Here is a 17,469-nt window from a genome sequence, read left to right as displayed (position 1 = left end):
CCACTCATGGGGCAGTATATAAATTAAATTGCATCTAATGCATGTAAGGTAGAGGTAGGCAAAGAAAGAAAACTTAAGCTTGATTTTGCATCAACAGAACATTTAGTAGACTCCCCTTGACTCTGTCTTCCAAGAGGTTCTGAGAAATATGCCTGCTAGGTCTAAGGATCAAGCAAAACTGCTGCTAAGTAAGATGAAGCAAAACAAGAGTATTTCTTTGTGGGATGACAAAGGGGTGTTTGTGTAGGGGGGGCTGTTGCTGGCTCCAAAATGCTGTACTTAGTTAAGTGGGTTGACTAAGGCTCAGGTACTTCCAACCAAATGTGTCCTTACAGGCTAAGATGTTTTCATGAGGGCTGTGGCAGAACAAAATGTTCCAGGTTCTGTCATGGGGAGCCCTGCCAACCGTGAAGTTTTGGACTGCCTTTAAGAATCCAAATGATGCTACACTGGTGCTGGATCAGACCCCATCCCATTTCATCCCATCCCACCCAACTGGACTTATGAAAAGCAGAGACAGTCAAGTACCTCTGTTTGGTTTGATGTATAATATTGGTATTGCAATAATGAAATTCATATTCATACAAAATAATTAAAAAAATAATAATGAACATTTAAAACTTACTGCCTGTGCTAATGGCTTTTAAGGAGCAATGGCAGTGATGGATATGATGTGGGGAATAACAACACACAGCAAAAAAAAAAGTATTTAAAAAGGCCCCTAGGGAGCTATTTATTGAGAAACATGGCTATAGAAATCATTACAAGATATACACCCCTGGGCAGGTTGAAACATGTTTAGAACAAGTCTGGGCATGTTCATCTTTTCTACAAATTGCACAGCCATTTTTCATCATTCCTTCCTAAGTCATAAGAATATAAGTCTTGAACATTTTTAAATGTCAGGCCCTTTCTGCATTATAAGTCTTGAATATTTTAAAATGTCAGGCCCCTATAGCGTTGCTGTGGAAGAAACAAGCAGTGATGTCCACAAACCACTAAAGCTGGGGATTGTAACAATCTGTTTTGGTACATAATCCAGTTAATATTTTTTTTCTAAAAAACGACACAATGATCATAGAAAATGGTGGATAGTCTGGAGGATGTCCAAGTGAACCATTAACTTCACCAAAGTTTTCCTCTATCCAGTACCTCCCGGTTGATTGGGTTGTTGGGTTGGTGTTGATGACCAAACTCACAGGTCTTTGTAGCAAATTTCTCTGGGTTAAACGTTACAGGGATAGACATCATAGAACATCCTTTGGGTGTAGGGCTTTGAATGCAGGATGCAGATTATCTGCAAATTGTCCATGTTATATATAGCCAGACAGAACATTTCTCCTTTGATTTGTCTCTATCACATTGTCAAAAACACCATACATAATTATGTTCACAGTACTGTAGTTGGTAGTGGTCTGGTAAAACACTTCCATTCTCAGATTCCCTGTTTTAATCAAGGAATAATGTTCCCCACATTCTTGGTCTGGAGTCAGGTCAAATGCAAAAAAGAGTGTAATTTCTCACATACTCTTCTTGGTTAATTAAAAGAGTGTTATTGGCTCAGTGCCCATGTGTTCTTTCTTCCAGGACTTTTTCTTTTACTGTGGTGGGGCAGATCTACCCATCTCAATTGTGATGCTTTTCGTTTTAGGTTCTTACATTAAGTGTGATCCATTTTGTTAGGTGGATGGATTCATTCTGTGGTTGTAACATGGGTAATTGATATTTTGGGGGTTTTTTTGCAAGTCTTTTCTCAAAAGAAGGATTGCATTCTGGAAAAGGCTTCTGAAAACTTCCCCAGGTTCAGCTGCATCCTTTACTGAAATTCATCCAAAGGCCTGAAGACCCAGTGATGTAATAATTCTTATAAAGAGTGGGATCCTCATATGTTTTGAGAAGTATGTTAAAGCATACAAGTCCTTCAAGGTTGAAAGTAAACCTTCACTATCACCTTATTAAAACAAAATGGAATGCTTTCCCTCCCCCAATCTCTCTTTATTTCAACACTGATGGTGTCTATGTGGTGTTTACTTGCACGTATGTAGTGAGGTTTGTTGTAACTAATATCGAGATATTCACACAGTGGTACATTGCGGAGTACAAAGTCTCCTTGTATCTGCTGCTCAGCGATATTCATGTAACTTATATAAGGTGCTAAACATTTTAACCCCCCCAACTCCAACCTCCCACCTGTGATATCTGCTGTGAAAGGCAGAGCCTTGACAAGATATCAGAAAACAAGCCAAATATACAGACAAGTTCACCACTAGCTAGGAATGTGTATGGAATATTTTCTTGAAGCACAACCTTTCTGGACACACAATCATAGCGCGGAAGCACCTCAGAGGAATCACAGCATTTTATTATATGTCAGTTCATGTCTTCCAGCCGTTCAGGAATGTTGGCATAGCATACACCTCCCCCTGCTGCAAGAGGTAGAGCCATGTCTTATCCTCACATCTGATGTTATATTATTTCACGTGTGGGTACTGTTTCTCAGCTTCCCATACCCCTGGAGGCTCCAGCAATCTTACTAAACAGATAATAAAGCTTATAGGAAAAAAATTCTACAAGCATTGCTACAGAGTACAAAGCAAAATCTATGACTCCCCCATTGCTTCTTCAACCTTCTATAAAATTTCACAGACCAGAAGCAGACACCCAGCTGTTAAGCTTGCTAGCCCACCTCAACCAGTTTCATTAAGTGAAATGTTCCTGTGCCATGGCTTTTTGTGTCCAGCATGTTTTTAATCCCGTACGCTTTGTTTTCCTTGGCATTAACCATTTGTAGTTCCTCAGGATAAAAAGTACATACCAACAATAGCCTCCCCTTCAAAATCTGTTAAGAGGAATACAAGTCTCTTTGCTCTTCTGAAGACTTGATCCACTATAACTATCTCTGTGGTGAAATCCCTTGGCAAACACACCCTTTGTTTTAGAAATCCTCATATGGTCTCATTTTCTGCATCGTAGAATATCCTCTTTTATTTTAATTAAATCTCCATAAATGTTTTTTTCGGACTGCCAAGGCATTGTAACGTTTAATAACAACAAGCCCAGACTTAATAGTTTCGTGAATATGGTGATTATTACTTTTAAGGAACTGTGGTAGCAGAGCCAGATACCTATAGGTATTATTGGCTATGAAATGCTTCTACACTTTTGTTTTTAAAGTTCTGTTAGACATGAAATATTCATATTTGTATCCCAGGGGATCTGAATATTGACACCAACTACAGGTGCCTGGGAAAGTCGGACCCTCCCTCCCCCACCAAAGCAATTTTCCAAGGCAACTTTGGTGCCAATATTCATATTTGCATCCCCAGGGATACAAATATGAAAATTCTATGTCTAGTGTTAAACTTTTTCACAACCCCTGCCTTGACCTCATTATTAGTGACAAAGTGATGAATCCCATTAAAAAAAAACAATTGCAGTTTAAAAAAAACAATTACAACTATGGGCTTGTTTAGAAATTCAACATCCCTATGTGTTCGCAAATTGCCAGGTTTTCTTCCATCTTGAAAATAGTGTCGAAACCTTTGGACACTTCCTTGCCTGTCTTGTCTTCAGGAGCTCAGGCCCATGCATATTTAGAAAGAATATGTATAACCATTAAAATGTACGTACTTGCAGCCAGAGCTGTACCGAGGAAATTGCTGCATATCAATCAAATCTGCTTGCCACTGAACATCTATTTAAAATAAATAGCTTCAGCCTTCCACATTAGTTTCAAAGCTTTCGTCTAAAGGTTCTTCCTTCTCCTCAGCAGGGAGTGTTTTGAATGTCGACCAAGAGGAGCCAGGTTGCCATGCTCCAGTTTCCTTTCAATTCTGGCTGACTGGTTTCAGCCATCCACATACAGTACTCTGCAAATTTCAAAGATTTTGGATGACTAAAACTACGATGTTCTCAGATATTTGAAAAACTGGTTTTATGTCATGGCCACAATCACACTGTGCATCAGATCACCCATTGGGTGCATTCCACACTCCAGTTTACCTTGAATGTGGTTTCAGGGTTCAGAGATTGCTGTCCTTTAAATCAGGGGTCCCCAACTTTTTTCAGCCTCTGGACCAGCTGGGGAAAGCGAGGCACCCCCGCGCTCATGTGCATGCGCGAACCAGCGCACGTGCGCTCTCTCGTTTAAATGAGAGTGCACGTGCATGCGCAAACGGCAGCGTGGCACTTGTGCGGGAGCGTGCATGTAGGTGCACGTGTGCTCGTGTGCATGCACAAAAGGCAGCACGATGCTCATATGGGTGTGCACAAATCAGCTGTGCAGGGGTGAGTGTGTACGAGGGCAGGAGGTCTGTCTCCGCGGCCCGGTCTGACTCAGGCCACGGACCGCACTGGGCCGTGGAGGGGGGGGGGGGTTGGGGACCTCTGCTTTAAATAAAGACAAGCTGTCTGCAGAAAAGCACTTTTTTTCTTACAGTTTCAGGAGCTGCAGCCAGAATCCCCTTTCTAGGCTGGATATTGAAAGTTGCAAGGGGCTTGGAAAAAACCACAGTTTCCTTGTGGATACAGATATGTTCTAGGTTTTAGCTGGGGCCTTTCTACCTTTTCGGGTTGTGTTTTCAGGGGTGAGTTCTGCTAAATTTCTCTTCGACTTTCAATATTGATATTTCTAGTATGTTTGTGGAGTACCTAGGCAGGATGAGGCTGGGGGCACATTCTATAGCAGTTCTCACCCTTCCTGTAGAACAGTAGATCTCAACCATGGGTAACTCAGGTGTTCTTGCATTGCAATTCCCAGAAACCCTAGCCATGCAGCTGATGGCGAAGTCTTCTGGGAGCTGCAGTTCAAAAACACCTTGGTGACCGAAGGCTGAGAAGCACTGCTGTATAACAAGAAGAATAAAGCGATGTTAGGAGACCTCTATCAGAATCTAGTACTGTATTTCTCTTTGTAGCCTGTGCTATTTAACATCTAGGTGAAATAAATAGGGAATATTCTCAGAGGGCTGTAGTGCATCATCCATCAGTATGCTGATGGCACCTAAGCCTGTATTCCTTTTTCATCACAGTTCAGGGAGGCCACAGAAGTTCTAAATAAAGATTTGAGATCGATATTGGACTGGAAGCTCGACAAACTGAGACTTAATCCAGGCAGCACTCACTTATCCGGGGATAAAGTTCAGTCTTTCTGAAAAGAGGTTGCATTCCCATTTTAAAAAGCCACACATTTCTCAAAGGATATCTAGGTGGTGATTATGGCCAAAGGTGTTTGGCCACAGTTAGTCTTGTGTGTTTGTTCTTAGAACCAACACACACTTGCACACAGTTGTATACAGTATCTAGATTGGACAGCGTTAGGGGCCTTTGATGCCTTTGAAATGCATTCAGAAACTTCAGCTGGAGGGGGAAAATATACTGCTGTTCTGCATGGGAGTCATTTTTAGAAACATGTTACTCTTGAGTTGCATCTCAGTGGGTGACTTTGGGCCAATCATACTCTCTCAGCCTGACCTACCTCATAGGGCTGCTGTGAGGATTAAGCTGGAAGGAGAAGAGCCATGTGTGTTCCTTTGAGTTTATCATGAACAAAAAGTAGGATCCGATACAATGGCTGAAATCCTGTTGCACTTGGTGTGGCACGAATCACAGGCGCAGATGTTTGTGGAGAGTTAAGTCTTGGCAGTCTGCATTGCATGTCTGGCTGTGCAGTTGGTTGTGCAATAACTCTTCACACAGAGCTGTTTGTTGGATAGGACCTGTGCCTAGGAATGAGTTTTAGAACCACTTAGAGAATTTGAATTATGCAGGCGGAGTTATGCAACAGGAGTTTGGCCAGTATATAAATTAATGTTTACTGCACTGGTGTAGAGTCTATTTCTGGACCATACTGGTTATTGCCCAATAAATATTTATTATTAAATCATTCATAAATCATTTCTCTGTTCACTAGGACCCATGCAACATACAGTAAGATCAAAATATTAGGGGAAACAGAACATATAAATACAAACTAAAAATAGTCTTAGAAGCCAAAAGTGTGACAAATCCTGCCATGATAGAAGACATGCATAGGTGCTTGGAACCCAGGAGAAGAACATCTCAGTTATACCATCCAGGCTGCTAAATAAAAGATGTAGAAACTTTTGGTCCTCCAGATGTTTGGAATTCCAATTCTCAGGAGCCCCAACTAGCATAGTCAAGTATAAGAGATTCTAATATTGGAAATCTAGAAAGTCAAAAGGTTCTCCAGCCCTGCTATAGAGTGTGCAGCTGTGGGCAGTCCTCCTGGTTTTCTTCATAATGGCATTTCAGTGTATAGTGGAAACATTTCCAACAGGACTTGGGACTAGTTGGGCTACTAGTTTTGTGTTCATTGTTGTTGTTGCTGTTGTTGCTGTTGTTGTTGTTGTTGTTGTTGTTGTTGTTGTTGTTGTTGTGTGTCATCAAGTTGAATTTGAGTTTTGATGACCCTCTGACTGAGTGTCATCCAAAATATCTTATTGTTAGTAGTCCTCTTCAGTTCTTGCTGACTCAAAGCTGTGGCTTCCCTTACTGAGTGCCTCTGTCTCATATTTAATCTTCCTCTTTTCCTCTTGCCTCTCTAGCTTCCTGCTTTCCTTCACATCTCTCTTTATCAGCAGTTTCTATTGTTTTTATGTTCTAATTAAGAATTTTTTAATATGCACGATTAGCTGCTTTTGAGATCTCAGATACAGGATAGAACGACAGTGATGCATACAAGTATTTTAAACAGGGAGAGTGCCCATTTTAAAAGAATTGTGTTGTTTTTTGAAAAATTACCTACCATTAGCATATCATCACTGGATTCTCTAGAGCCGTCCCAAAAAGGATAGTTAAGAACCATGCTCCCAGAACTGGGGATTGGACTTCCAGATTAACCCAAATGGGAGAAAAACACAAAAGAGCACTTTCTTTCATTTTCAGAGTTTTCCATGGCTTTCTGAAAGAGAGTTTCTGCAATATGAAAGATTCTGGGTTTTGAATGAGAGTTTAACATAAATTTTGTATTTCTTTTGTATTTCATATTTTGGATTGCCCTGCTGTGTGCAGATACTGTAAGTCAGAAAATCCCACAGATACTACTCATCTGGCAGTAAAATCACCAGCGAAATGACTCACAGTTTGATGCTCTTTTCTCAAATCCACTGCCTAGGGCAACTGCCACATTCTGCCTATTGGTAGGGTTGATCTAACTATTATCCCTGTATTATACTTTTTTTCCTCATGGAGTGCCTATTTAGTGCATTGAGAGTAGCTTGGATTAAACATCTACACCCAGTTTTCACTGCTAAATGATGCATCTGTATGGATCCCCCTGGAAATGAAGCATGCATGAATTTGATTTCTGCAACTGAGGAACCATTAGTATGCATAGATATGGAAATGAGCTGTACCCACCAGAAGCTGCTGAAGCTGCAATACATAAGAGTCTCGTGCAGGGCTGTGACTACAAAGGTGTTGCATCCATTGAACTAATACTTATGTGTGTTTCTTATTTCAGGATGGTTCCTCCCCCACCCATTAACAAATCCCACGTATGCCTATCCACCACACTCATCATGAGCAGCATGGTGCTGATGGATGCCTACTTGGTGGAACAGAATCAGGGCTCCAGGAAACTGGGCATTTGCATCATGGTCTCTGTTGGGGACATCTGCTTCCTGGTGGTGCTCAGATACGTGGCAGTTTGGGTTGGGGCAGAAGTGAGAACTGCCAAGCGAGGCTATGCCATGATCCTTTGGTTCCTGTATGTCTTTGTGTTGGAAATCAAAGTCTACTTCATCTATCAGAACTACAAGGCGGACCGTAAAAGCCTGGACCTCATGGCCCGCAAAGCATTGACTCTTCTGTTGTCCATTTGCATCCCAGCCCTCTATGTGCTGCTGGTGGCTACAGAGCACATGGAATATGTGAGGACGTTCAAAAAGAAGGAGGATCTTCGCAATCGCCTCTTCTGGGTCATCGTTGACATGTTGGATGTGCTGGACATCCAGGCCAACCTCTGGGAGCCCCAGAAGAAAGGGCTGCCCATTTGGGCTGAAGGCCTGATGTTTTTCTACTGCTACATCTTGCTCTTGGTCCTCCCTTGCGTCTCGCTGTGTGAAATCAGCATGCAAGGGATAGGCATTGTGCCACACCGCATGATGCTCTACCCAATAATGAGCATGGTCACCATCAACATCACCACCATCTTCATCAGAGGGAGTAATATGGTGTTCTTCAGGGACATCCGGGTCTCCGGCATCTTCATGGGAAAGAATGTACTGGCCATTGTCCTCAAGGTCTGCATGTTTGTGCAGTACAGGAAGCACCTGCACCACACACCAGCCGGATCTGGCGCAGCAGACCCTCAACAACATAGCACCATGACCCAGCCACCGCCTGTCATGCATCTCCTGAAACCTCAGAAGCAGAGCCCCTGTCCTGAAGAGTTGGCCCAGGAAAACACATGACACAAGAGGTGTACTCATGCCAGGCAACAACGAATACCTTCTCTCTCTGATGGTTAGGATCAAATGCAAAGAGGAACCAAACCTGCTAAGCCCCATATAGCCAGTGCTGGTTCCTCCAAGAAAGTTTTGAGTGACCCTCTTTCCTTCCTCCCTTGCACAGATAACTGCTCGCCACGGCCTGGAATTGCCCTGGGGTGAGATCAGAACAGTTGTGGAGTCAAGAGACAGGACAGGACCCAGCCTGATGCCCAGGTGCAAAGCAGCAGGCCACAAAGACAAGATGGGTGGGACCCTGGGGAGGTGCATCTACGAGATCAGGAACTCCCTCCTTTACCTCTCCAGTACTGAGTTATTCAAGTACCTGAAAGTGGTTTTGGAAGGTAGCCCCTTCCATAACTATAGAGGTCAGGAGTATGAGGAAAGCACCGATTCTGTACCTCCCGGACTTGTAATTTAATGTTGGTGACCTTCTTTTCTGGGTTGATTGGATGAAGCTGCATGAGCCGCCTGCCCCCTTAAGATCTTGGGGAGTGTTTTGAGTAAGGGGAGAGGGTTTGCATCCATTCAAGAGCCACCTTGTCTTCCCCTGTGGAAACATGCTGGTTCATGACTCCCCCTGTCTATTTCATTGATAACTTTTCTTCTCTTTTCAATAAAATGAAAGCTGAGCCTTGATGTTTGCCTCTCTCTCTCTCTCTCTGTCTCTCATCTTCCCACTTTTTAACGTGATCAGGATGTTTGCATTCGGTGTTCTCTTAGAGGCTGACAAGGATATAGGTTTAGCTGCAGGAAGCAAAACGGACAGAAAACAATTTTCCTTTTGTTATTGCTGTGTTAACTGCTCTGTTCTGAATCCGCTCTTTTAAGAAGAAATCCACGTCATGCACAGTTTAATTTTTTTTATTGGTTTGAAAATTCTGTGTGCATCCACCCAGGCATTCGGGTTGAAAATATATTCTTATTGAATCAAGGAGCAGGTGCAGCCTTTCTTCTCAAGCACTATTCTCAAACTGACAGTGTTCTTGTAATTTGGTGGAGAGTGTTGAAGATGTGGCTGGTCTCAAGGAACAAAAAGACAGAAAATTGGCAAGGTGATCCCCTTTCCCAGCTGCAGGAGCCTTTAGATTTTTAAACTATGTATGCTGGCGACCAGGCGCAAAGGAAGACAGAGAGGACTCCCACAGTTTTTTTTTTCACTTCCTATAAATTATGTTCATCTGTCTTCTAATTTGGTACCTGCAGCCAGATGCTATGCATTTCCCCTTGGAACGCTGTTTCACTGAGGGTCAAACTAGATGAGACATGCAGCTTGCATTTAGAGGCAGACCTTCCATCAGCGGTAAAAGGCATCTATTCATCCCAGTTATGAGCTTTTTCCAGTTTGTACCTAGTAGATTTCATTGCTTGGTTTTGTGATTGGTCATCAGTAAGTCACTGAGAGTCAAACATGGGCTAAATTTGCAGTCTGATTGCTCTGGCATGCCACTCTGAGGATATTCTGTCACTGGCTGGGAATATCTTACCACTTTCCAACTGCAAGCTCAACTATTTGGATCCACTATGCAGAAAGAATTTATTCCCAGGTATGCATACATAATGATGCAGCCTTCACTCTGTGTGATGAGCCACCTTGGCTCATCTTGGTTGTTTAGTCAGACCCAAATTATAGTGGCCCTAATAGGGCTTTCAAGGTAAGTGATATATTTAAGGAGTCGTTTATCACTTCAACACCTCCAGTGAGCTTCCATAGCCAAGTGGGGATTTGAACCCTGGTTTCCAGAGTCCTAGACCATCACTCTATCCCAGTGGCTCCCATATGTTGTTGGACTGCATCTCCCAGAAGCTTTCACCACTAGCTGTACCATCAAGGGTTTCTGGGAACTGCACTCCAAGAACACATGGAGACCCAAGGTTGAGAATCACTGCTCTATCCACTACAGTGGTGCCTCACTTTACGATTGCCCTGCATTACGACGAAACCGCATTACGACAATCTTTTTGCGATCATAATTGCAGTCGCAAAACGATGGTCTGAATACGGGTTTTTCGCTTTGCGATGATTGGTTCCCTGCTTCGGGAACCGATTCTTTGCAAAATGATTTTCGGACAGCTGATCAGCGGTTTCAAATGGCTGCCGGGTAAATAAAATGGCTCCCCGCTGTTTTCCGGGACGGATTCCTCACAAGACAGCCACCGAAAATGGCCGCCCTATGGAGGATCTTCGCTGGATGGTGAGTTTCCAGCCCATTGGAACGCATTGAAGGGGTTTCAGTGCGTTTCAATGGGCTTTTTATTTTCGCATTATGACGTTTTCGTTCTACAGCGATTTCGCTGTAATGAATTAATGTCGTAATGCGAGGCACCACTGTACACCACACTGGATACTTTCATCCTAGTTGTACAGAACTATGAAAAGTACACCCTCCACTACCATACAGTGAGTCACTCTAGGTTTATGTTTCCTGCCTGTTAAGAACTTTTGTGTACATCAAAATCTCTACGCTAACAAAATGTTTGTTTTCTTGTAACACACAACTGAGAAGATTACCAAGTAACAGTCCAAAATCATATTTAAGAAAATCAAGTTCCCTCCACATTTTAGGGCAGGGGTTCTCAAAGTAAGGGGCCAGTGAACACATCTGGAATACTGAGATATACTGTAATAACATCCTTTCCCAGAAGGCAAATAGGTGAAGCTAAATGAAGTGTAACTTGCCCAAGAACCTAAATAGAAGGCAGAGATGGGGTCTGGGCTTCAAGACACAGAGCTTTTCTTCTGATTTCACAGTTTTCTGCTCCCAGACCTATTGCATGTCAGTGAAGCTCCAAGACAAGTAACTCAGGCAAAAAACGGAGCACAAGGAAGAGTCACCGCGTTTGAGCTGCAAATGTGAAAACATAGATTTTTGCCCATAAAGCACAATAAAGTGTTCACTTGACTGAAGTCAATCTGGTGATGGTCAGAGAAACACAAGATCTACCTTGCACTGTCTCAGGCCACTGGTCCATCCAACTCAGCTCCGGTGAATTTGGTCAGGATTAAAGATGGGCATGAATCACCAGTTTGGGTGTTTGGCCCAGTTCGTTTACTGCCACAACAGATGTTCAGTGGTTCGGTGCCCTGCCCCCTCTGGCAGGTGCCCACTCAAAGGCAGCACCCGGAGGAGGCAGGGCAGGGAAGCCAGGACGCACCCTCTGAGTGGGTGCCTACCACAGGGGGTGGGGCACCAAACCACCCAATACCTGTTGGGACTGTAAATGAACCACGACAAACCGCTGGACCAGCAGTTCATGCCCGTCTCTTGTAAGGGTTCTTTTGTACCACTAGCTGGTGTTTCCTTGTGGTTTCCCATCCCAGTACTAAACAGGGCTGATCCTGCTTAGTTTCCAAAATCAGATGAGATCAAGTATGTTCAGGGTAGTATGAATATACCGTAGGCTGATGAAACATGTCTGCAGGTAAGATAAACCCCAAACATTGGAACAGAGATGGGAATGAATCGATTTGGTCCACTTTGTAAAAATTCATCAGTGGGACACCAGAGGTGCTGTGCGTTACCTCCCCCCACCCCCCTGATGGCTGGCCCACTCAGAATCTGCTGCACACCACCTAGGTCCTCCTCCTCAGGTGGCTGTCCAGTCTGGCCAGGATCTCATGCTTCCCTTCCCCACCTCCTCTGGCAGCTGACCACTCAACAGCTGCACAGTGAGACTCCCCATCCCACCTCCTCATCTGAGAGGTCTGCTGCTGGAGGAGAACCCAGGTGGCGCATAGCAGATTGTGAGTGGGGCAGCCGGCCAAGGGGTTGGGAGAGGGAATGCACCGGCGAATTTTTACAAAGTGTACTGGATCAATTTGTGTCCGTCTCTACATAGGAACTTGAAAACCACATGCACACTCAACAGAAACCATAGACAGTTTCAAACACTTTTGTTCCCTGACGTCTCTTCTTGTTCCCCAAGGTTGCATTCTTATTTCTAGCTATCCAGGAATTCTCTTAACCTTTAACTGTTCTTTCTTCTAGACATCTGGACACACTTCTCAATGAAATGTTGAGATACAGCTGCCCCACGTTTTTATTTTCCAAGAGTGCCTCTGAACAAGAGCATTTAAAAACACCCTATTTGTTAAAAGTAGGGGGGGGACAAAGAATGTGTTGTGTTCCATGGAAAATATCAATTGGCTCCATGTTAGGATCCAAGTTTACACAGAGCAAGAGGAAGGCTTCACTAATAGTGACCCTAATTTATGACTACAAATGCTGGCTATTCCCAGTTTATTAGCTCATAAAACATGTCATTAGAAATGCAAATGTTGCTTAATATCTAAGGAGAAAGCCTTTGTTAAACAAACATTCAAGTCATCTGCATATTTATTTATTTTTTAAAAAAATCTCCCACTGAGTTCAGTGGAAATTACTCCCATGTTAAGTGCAAGATGAAATTTTCTTGGCACAACTACATCCATGGAAGGCTAATAATGTCATCAGCAGAGGGAAATTTTTGGGAATGAAACGCTTCCTGCTTCTGTGCTGTAGCTCCCATGGCTTCCACATGATGAAAGGGATTACATAAGAGCTGTGGGAGCTGCAGCTCAGAAGTAGGAATTTTTTAATCAGCTTTCCACAAGCATAGCTGCATCAACAGGATTTCAGTCATAGCACCGCTGTCAGAAGAATATGGGGAATAGCCAACATGGGTAATAGTCAAGGAGAGCTGTGGAGTTATAGTTGACTGGAATATAGCGGATTTCTCCCATCCCTTTTAAATGACAACTTTTGTTCATGTTTTTAGCAGATTGCTCAGGGCCATTTTAAAAGCATAAATGAAAGAACCTAAATGTAAAAATCCCTGAATAAGAACAAAATGCACAGTGCATGAAACTAGGAATAGGAAACATTAGGTTCTTTGACCTGCAACTTCCAGAATACTGCAGTGAGGAAGTAAAAAAAAAAAGCCATTTTCCCCCCATAGCTGAATAAAACCTGTGGACAGAGTTTCAATGAATGTGCCAACAAACAATAAACTCAACAAGATGCATCAAGAAAATAGATTTGTTAGCTTATGAAAACCCCGTGCCAACAAAGGGAAAGAGAGAGAGAAATTGTTAGGTTGTTAAGTGCTTTTATGTTGCAATAACTGGCTGGAATCCTGTTGCCCATCATGGAAAGTCATACTAAAGGAATCAGAGGGGTTTGGTGAGCCAACTCTTCTGTAGATTGATTTAAATGGACCTACTCTAGTTTTGGCTCACCACACTAAAGCAAGTTGCAACTAGAATAGGCCCGTTAAAACCATTGGAAATGACTTATCAAATTCCCACTGACTCAAAGTCAGTGGGAAGCAACAGGATTCCAACCAATATTTCTTGGGAAGGAATTTAAAGCAGGCACCTGACTGGCCAATAACCATACCTTCTTGGGTTTCCCCTCAAACACTGTTCCTCATTTCTGGCTACAGTACAAAAGCTAAAAAAAACCTGGCCATTTGCTATCCTTACCTTATATCCCAAATCTGCAATTGACTCATTCTGTATGGGTAGGGCTGGTCTGTCTCTTATCCCCACATTACACAGTTTTGTATGGAACGCATATTTAGTGTATTGAGGATAGCTTGAATTAAAAATCTACTTCCAGTTTTCACTGCTAGAGTTCTGCATCTATATGGATTTCCCCTAGAAACTAGGGATACATGAATTTGTCATCCGCAGTTGAGGAACCATCAGGATAGAGAGATAAAGAAAGCAACACTGCCCACCAGAACCTGCAGAATGTGCAGTATATCAGGAATAAGCATAGTGCAGGACTGTGGCTGCTGTATAAAATGTAAATATTAATATTCAAGCCTTTAATTAAATTCTCTATTTGCATAGGGAGATTAGTTTTAAAAATTGGAAAGAGGAGAAATGGGCCAAAAAGTGATGCAATTAATCAAAGATTAAAAGGTTTACAAGGCATCACTTTTCAGTTCAACACAGCTGACATCTACACATTTGGTATTGTTACACTGTCCTGATAGACTTGAACTTCATAGGTGGCTAGTAGAAAATAGTCCTTGGCTACCAAGGCCATCCACAATGGAAGGGTTGCTTACAGTAAGCAGAATGGCTATAGAATAAGTACTGTTGAGACATTGCTTTTTAGAAACTGTCACTCAGTAATGAAAATAAACACAAAAATGGTAGAAAGAGGGAGACAGAGAAGGAGAGAGATGCAACAAGATAAAGTACATTTACATTGGAAACTTGAATTGGTTTTACTTATGAAAACTATTGCCCTTCCAGATGTCATAAGACCCCAGGTCCCATCATCTCCAGTCACAATGACTGGGGGACTTGGAGTCCAATAACAGCTGGAGCACCAGAGGCTCCCCATCCTCGCACCACAGCTTAGTGTCTCCATTTTCCTTCAAGAAAACTAACACATTGATAAATTTTTTTCCGCAATTGCAGGAATTGCGGAATCTTGGATGATCCAGATACTTTGGACTCCAGATCTTGTTGGCCCCACCCAGCATGGCCAATGGCAACTCAAAGAGCCAAATTTTTCCTGCTGTTCCTCCCATGAGAACTTTCTGCCAATATTGTCACCAAACCACATTTCCCAGAGTTCCATGAATCCACCAGCCAGTCCTGTTCTGTGGCAGTGGTCTCACGTCTTATTCCGTAATTGCAACTAGCACAGTTTCAGTTCGCTCCCACACCATCCTGAGTGCTAAAGCAAAGGGGCGGGAAGTCTTAGAGTGGAGTTTAGACTCTTTCCTCTTGTGGAGAAAAGCTGGAAGAACCGTACCTCAGCTTCTTTGAACAGAAGAAATAATTCAAAGAAAACATTCTGCTCATGTTTGAAGATCTGCAGTACTGGTGCAGCTCAATGTCACGACGACTTCAAACCCTGATTAAGGGTTCTGATGGTCTGGCTTATGCCTTTGAATAATTAGCAATATCACATTGAAATAGTAGCTGTGGCTGCTGGAATTCTGCTTGTTTCTGAATAGATGGAAAAGTACAACAAAGGGGGGAAACGGGCTTCTAAAACTGCCAGGGAACCATTCGTGTGAGAAGTGTTTGCTAAACCTCTCCAAGCCTGATGCATTTGGAATATTAAACTCGAAATTAGAAACTTCTAATCAGAATGACTGAGTGACCTTTCAGAATTCCTACATGAGATTCTTTTTTTATTCCTTTTGAAAATGTGATTCATTTGATTTCTCTCTTTCATATAATGCATCCGTCATAGCAAGGTAACAGAAATATACATTTCTAGCAAGCTAAACTACGTGACAGTTAATCCACTGATCCTAATACAATCATTGAGGAACAATTACTGTACTCCCCTTAAAGCCTGCTACCCAAGAGTTTTTCTAAACTAATGAACCTTTAATCTCACGATGTCTAAATCATATCTTCTACCATTTGATATGTGGACCATGGATGTTTTTGTTTCCTCAGCTTGATACCTATCAGATCACTCCCCAGCCAATGTGATCCTGCTGGTAGGGGTGACAGGAGTGATAACTCATCCACAAAGGTATACGGTAGAGAAATATTTCTTGTTTTTAAAAATGCCATGGTTATAAAGAAGCAAACATGCTTTCCAAAATACAGCAGCACAGGCCCCAGCCTTGAGTCATTTACAATATAAAATCTCACACAAAGGGGAAGCCACTGAAAAAGGAGAGGTGAATGGGAAAAATCTACTACTTTTAATTAGATTAACAGCCCCAAATTCAGTGGATTGGGTGTATTAATTTCAGCAGCTGAAATGCATCTTAATTGCAACCCCTTCTCTCTTCTTATTACCTACCTGTACTGGCTGGGTATTTGCGGCCCTCAAGTCTCACAGAATCCACCTTGCCCAACGCAAAGCCCTCTGAGGTGTTTGAATTACAACTCCCATCACCCCAGGCAGCACGGCTATGGCTGCTGTGAGTGATGGAGGTTGTAGCTGAATACATCTGATGGGTACTGAACCAGAGAAAATTCCACTGGATGCTATCCATGCAACAACCATGCTTCTGGTATTCTAAGGCAGCTGTGAGGAAAAGAGAATGAATGCTACTAGGGGTTGTGGTCCTCACAAACGCTATGGGACTGGAAACCCCCCCCCACCCCACCCCTTGTGCTCTGTCTAATGAACGGCTGCTTGAACAGAAGAGCTCACTGGTCTGGTAAACAGAGAAACTCAAATCAACACTCCCGTAAATTAACTTCCCTCTGCAGTAATATTTACATTTGTGAGCAAACATTTTCCTCACTGAAATGTATTAAGTGTGCACTAAAGACTGCAGCATAATGGGGAGAGTGTCTCTTCAAAAGCGTTAAAGAACACATCTCATGTGGGGAGTAGTCAGTGAGGACAAAGCATCTTTTAATACCTTCTTTCTCACTTCCTCCCTCTTCCAGCTTCTGCCTTTCTCCAAGTGGTTCTTTATACCACCCACTTCATCCTAACCCTCCTTGGCCTAGAGAGGCATTGACCAAAACCCCCAGTGACAGTCCAAAATGGCTTCTGTCCAAGAAGCAGGATGGCTCTGAGGCACTGCCTTTTCTCTGTATTCAAACCACAGGAGAAATACTGGTGCTACTAAAAAGCAATTCATACTCTGGGCTAGTGGAATTGTTGTCTGAAACATTGATCGTCACCAGGATCTTTTACCAGAGACTGATGCAAATTTGGCCCAAGACATTTTGAAGCCTGAAGGAATGAACCTTCAGCAGGAACCTCCTTCCTGTTCCTTGTAGGAAAAAAAACTATTGTACTGATAGTGGAATCTTACTTCTCCAATGGAGAGGGAACAGCCCTCAAATCTCACCTGAAGGTGGCAGGCCAGCTAAGGGGGCACAGCAAAGAGCACAAGGCACCCCGGGTCTCATCCGGCTCCTTGCTGCCATCTGCCATTGGAGGTGACTGATTCATTTTACCTAATGGCAGGGCCGGCTCTCCACCTGTGCCATCTCGAAGCCACCCACGCCAACCGTCAGCCTTAGAAAGAAGAGCACTTCCAAGGCAAGTGAGATATTAAAGGAATCGTT

At 43.0% G+C, this 17,469-nt stretch overlaps 1 protein-coding gene across 3 annotated transcripts in view; it reads left to right on the top strand.

Moving 5' to 3' along the window:
* Nucleotides 1-17,469, top strand: part of LOC110080728 (transmembrane protein 121) — a 44,702-nt gene that overhangs the window by 12,824 nt on the left and 14,409 nt on the right. The window contains exons 1-2 of one of the 3 annotated variants that reach the window (XM_072989019.2): nt 5,841-7,160; nt 7,484-9,110. The exons of 1 other annotated variant lie outside the window; for it this stretch is intronic. In XM_072989019.2, coding sequence (XP_072845120.2) covers nt 7,093-7,160; nt 7,484-8,435 — 1,020 coding nt within the window. In that variant the 5' untranslated portion in view covers nt 5,841-7,092 and the 3' untranslated portion in view covers nt 8,436-9,110. Of the gene's footprint in view, nt 1-5,840; nt 7,161-7,483; nt 9,111-17,469 lie in introns of those variants that run through there. One more of the 3 variants, XM_020796857.3, reaches the window with a different exon arrangement.

This window comes from Pogona vitticeps, chromosome 1 (genome assembly GCF_051106095.1).
Source record: "Pogona vitticeps strain Pit_001003342236 chromosome 1, PviZW2.1, whole genome shotgun sequence".
In the NCBI taxonomy this organism is placed as follows: domain Eukaryota; kingdom Metazoa; phylum Chordata; class Lepidosauria; order Squamata; family Agamidae; genus Pogona; species Pogona vitticeps.
The sequence above is the reverse complement of the archived record's forward strand: the minus strand, read 5'-3'. Positions and strand labels throughout refer to the sequence as shown.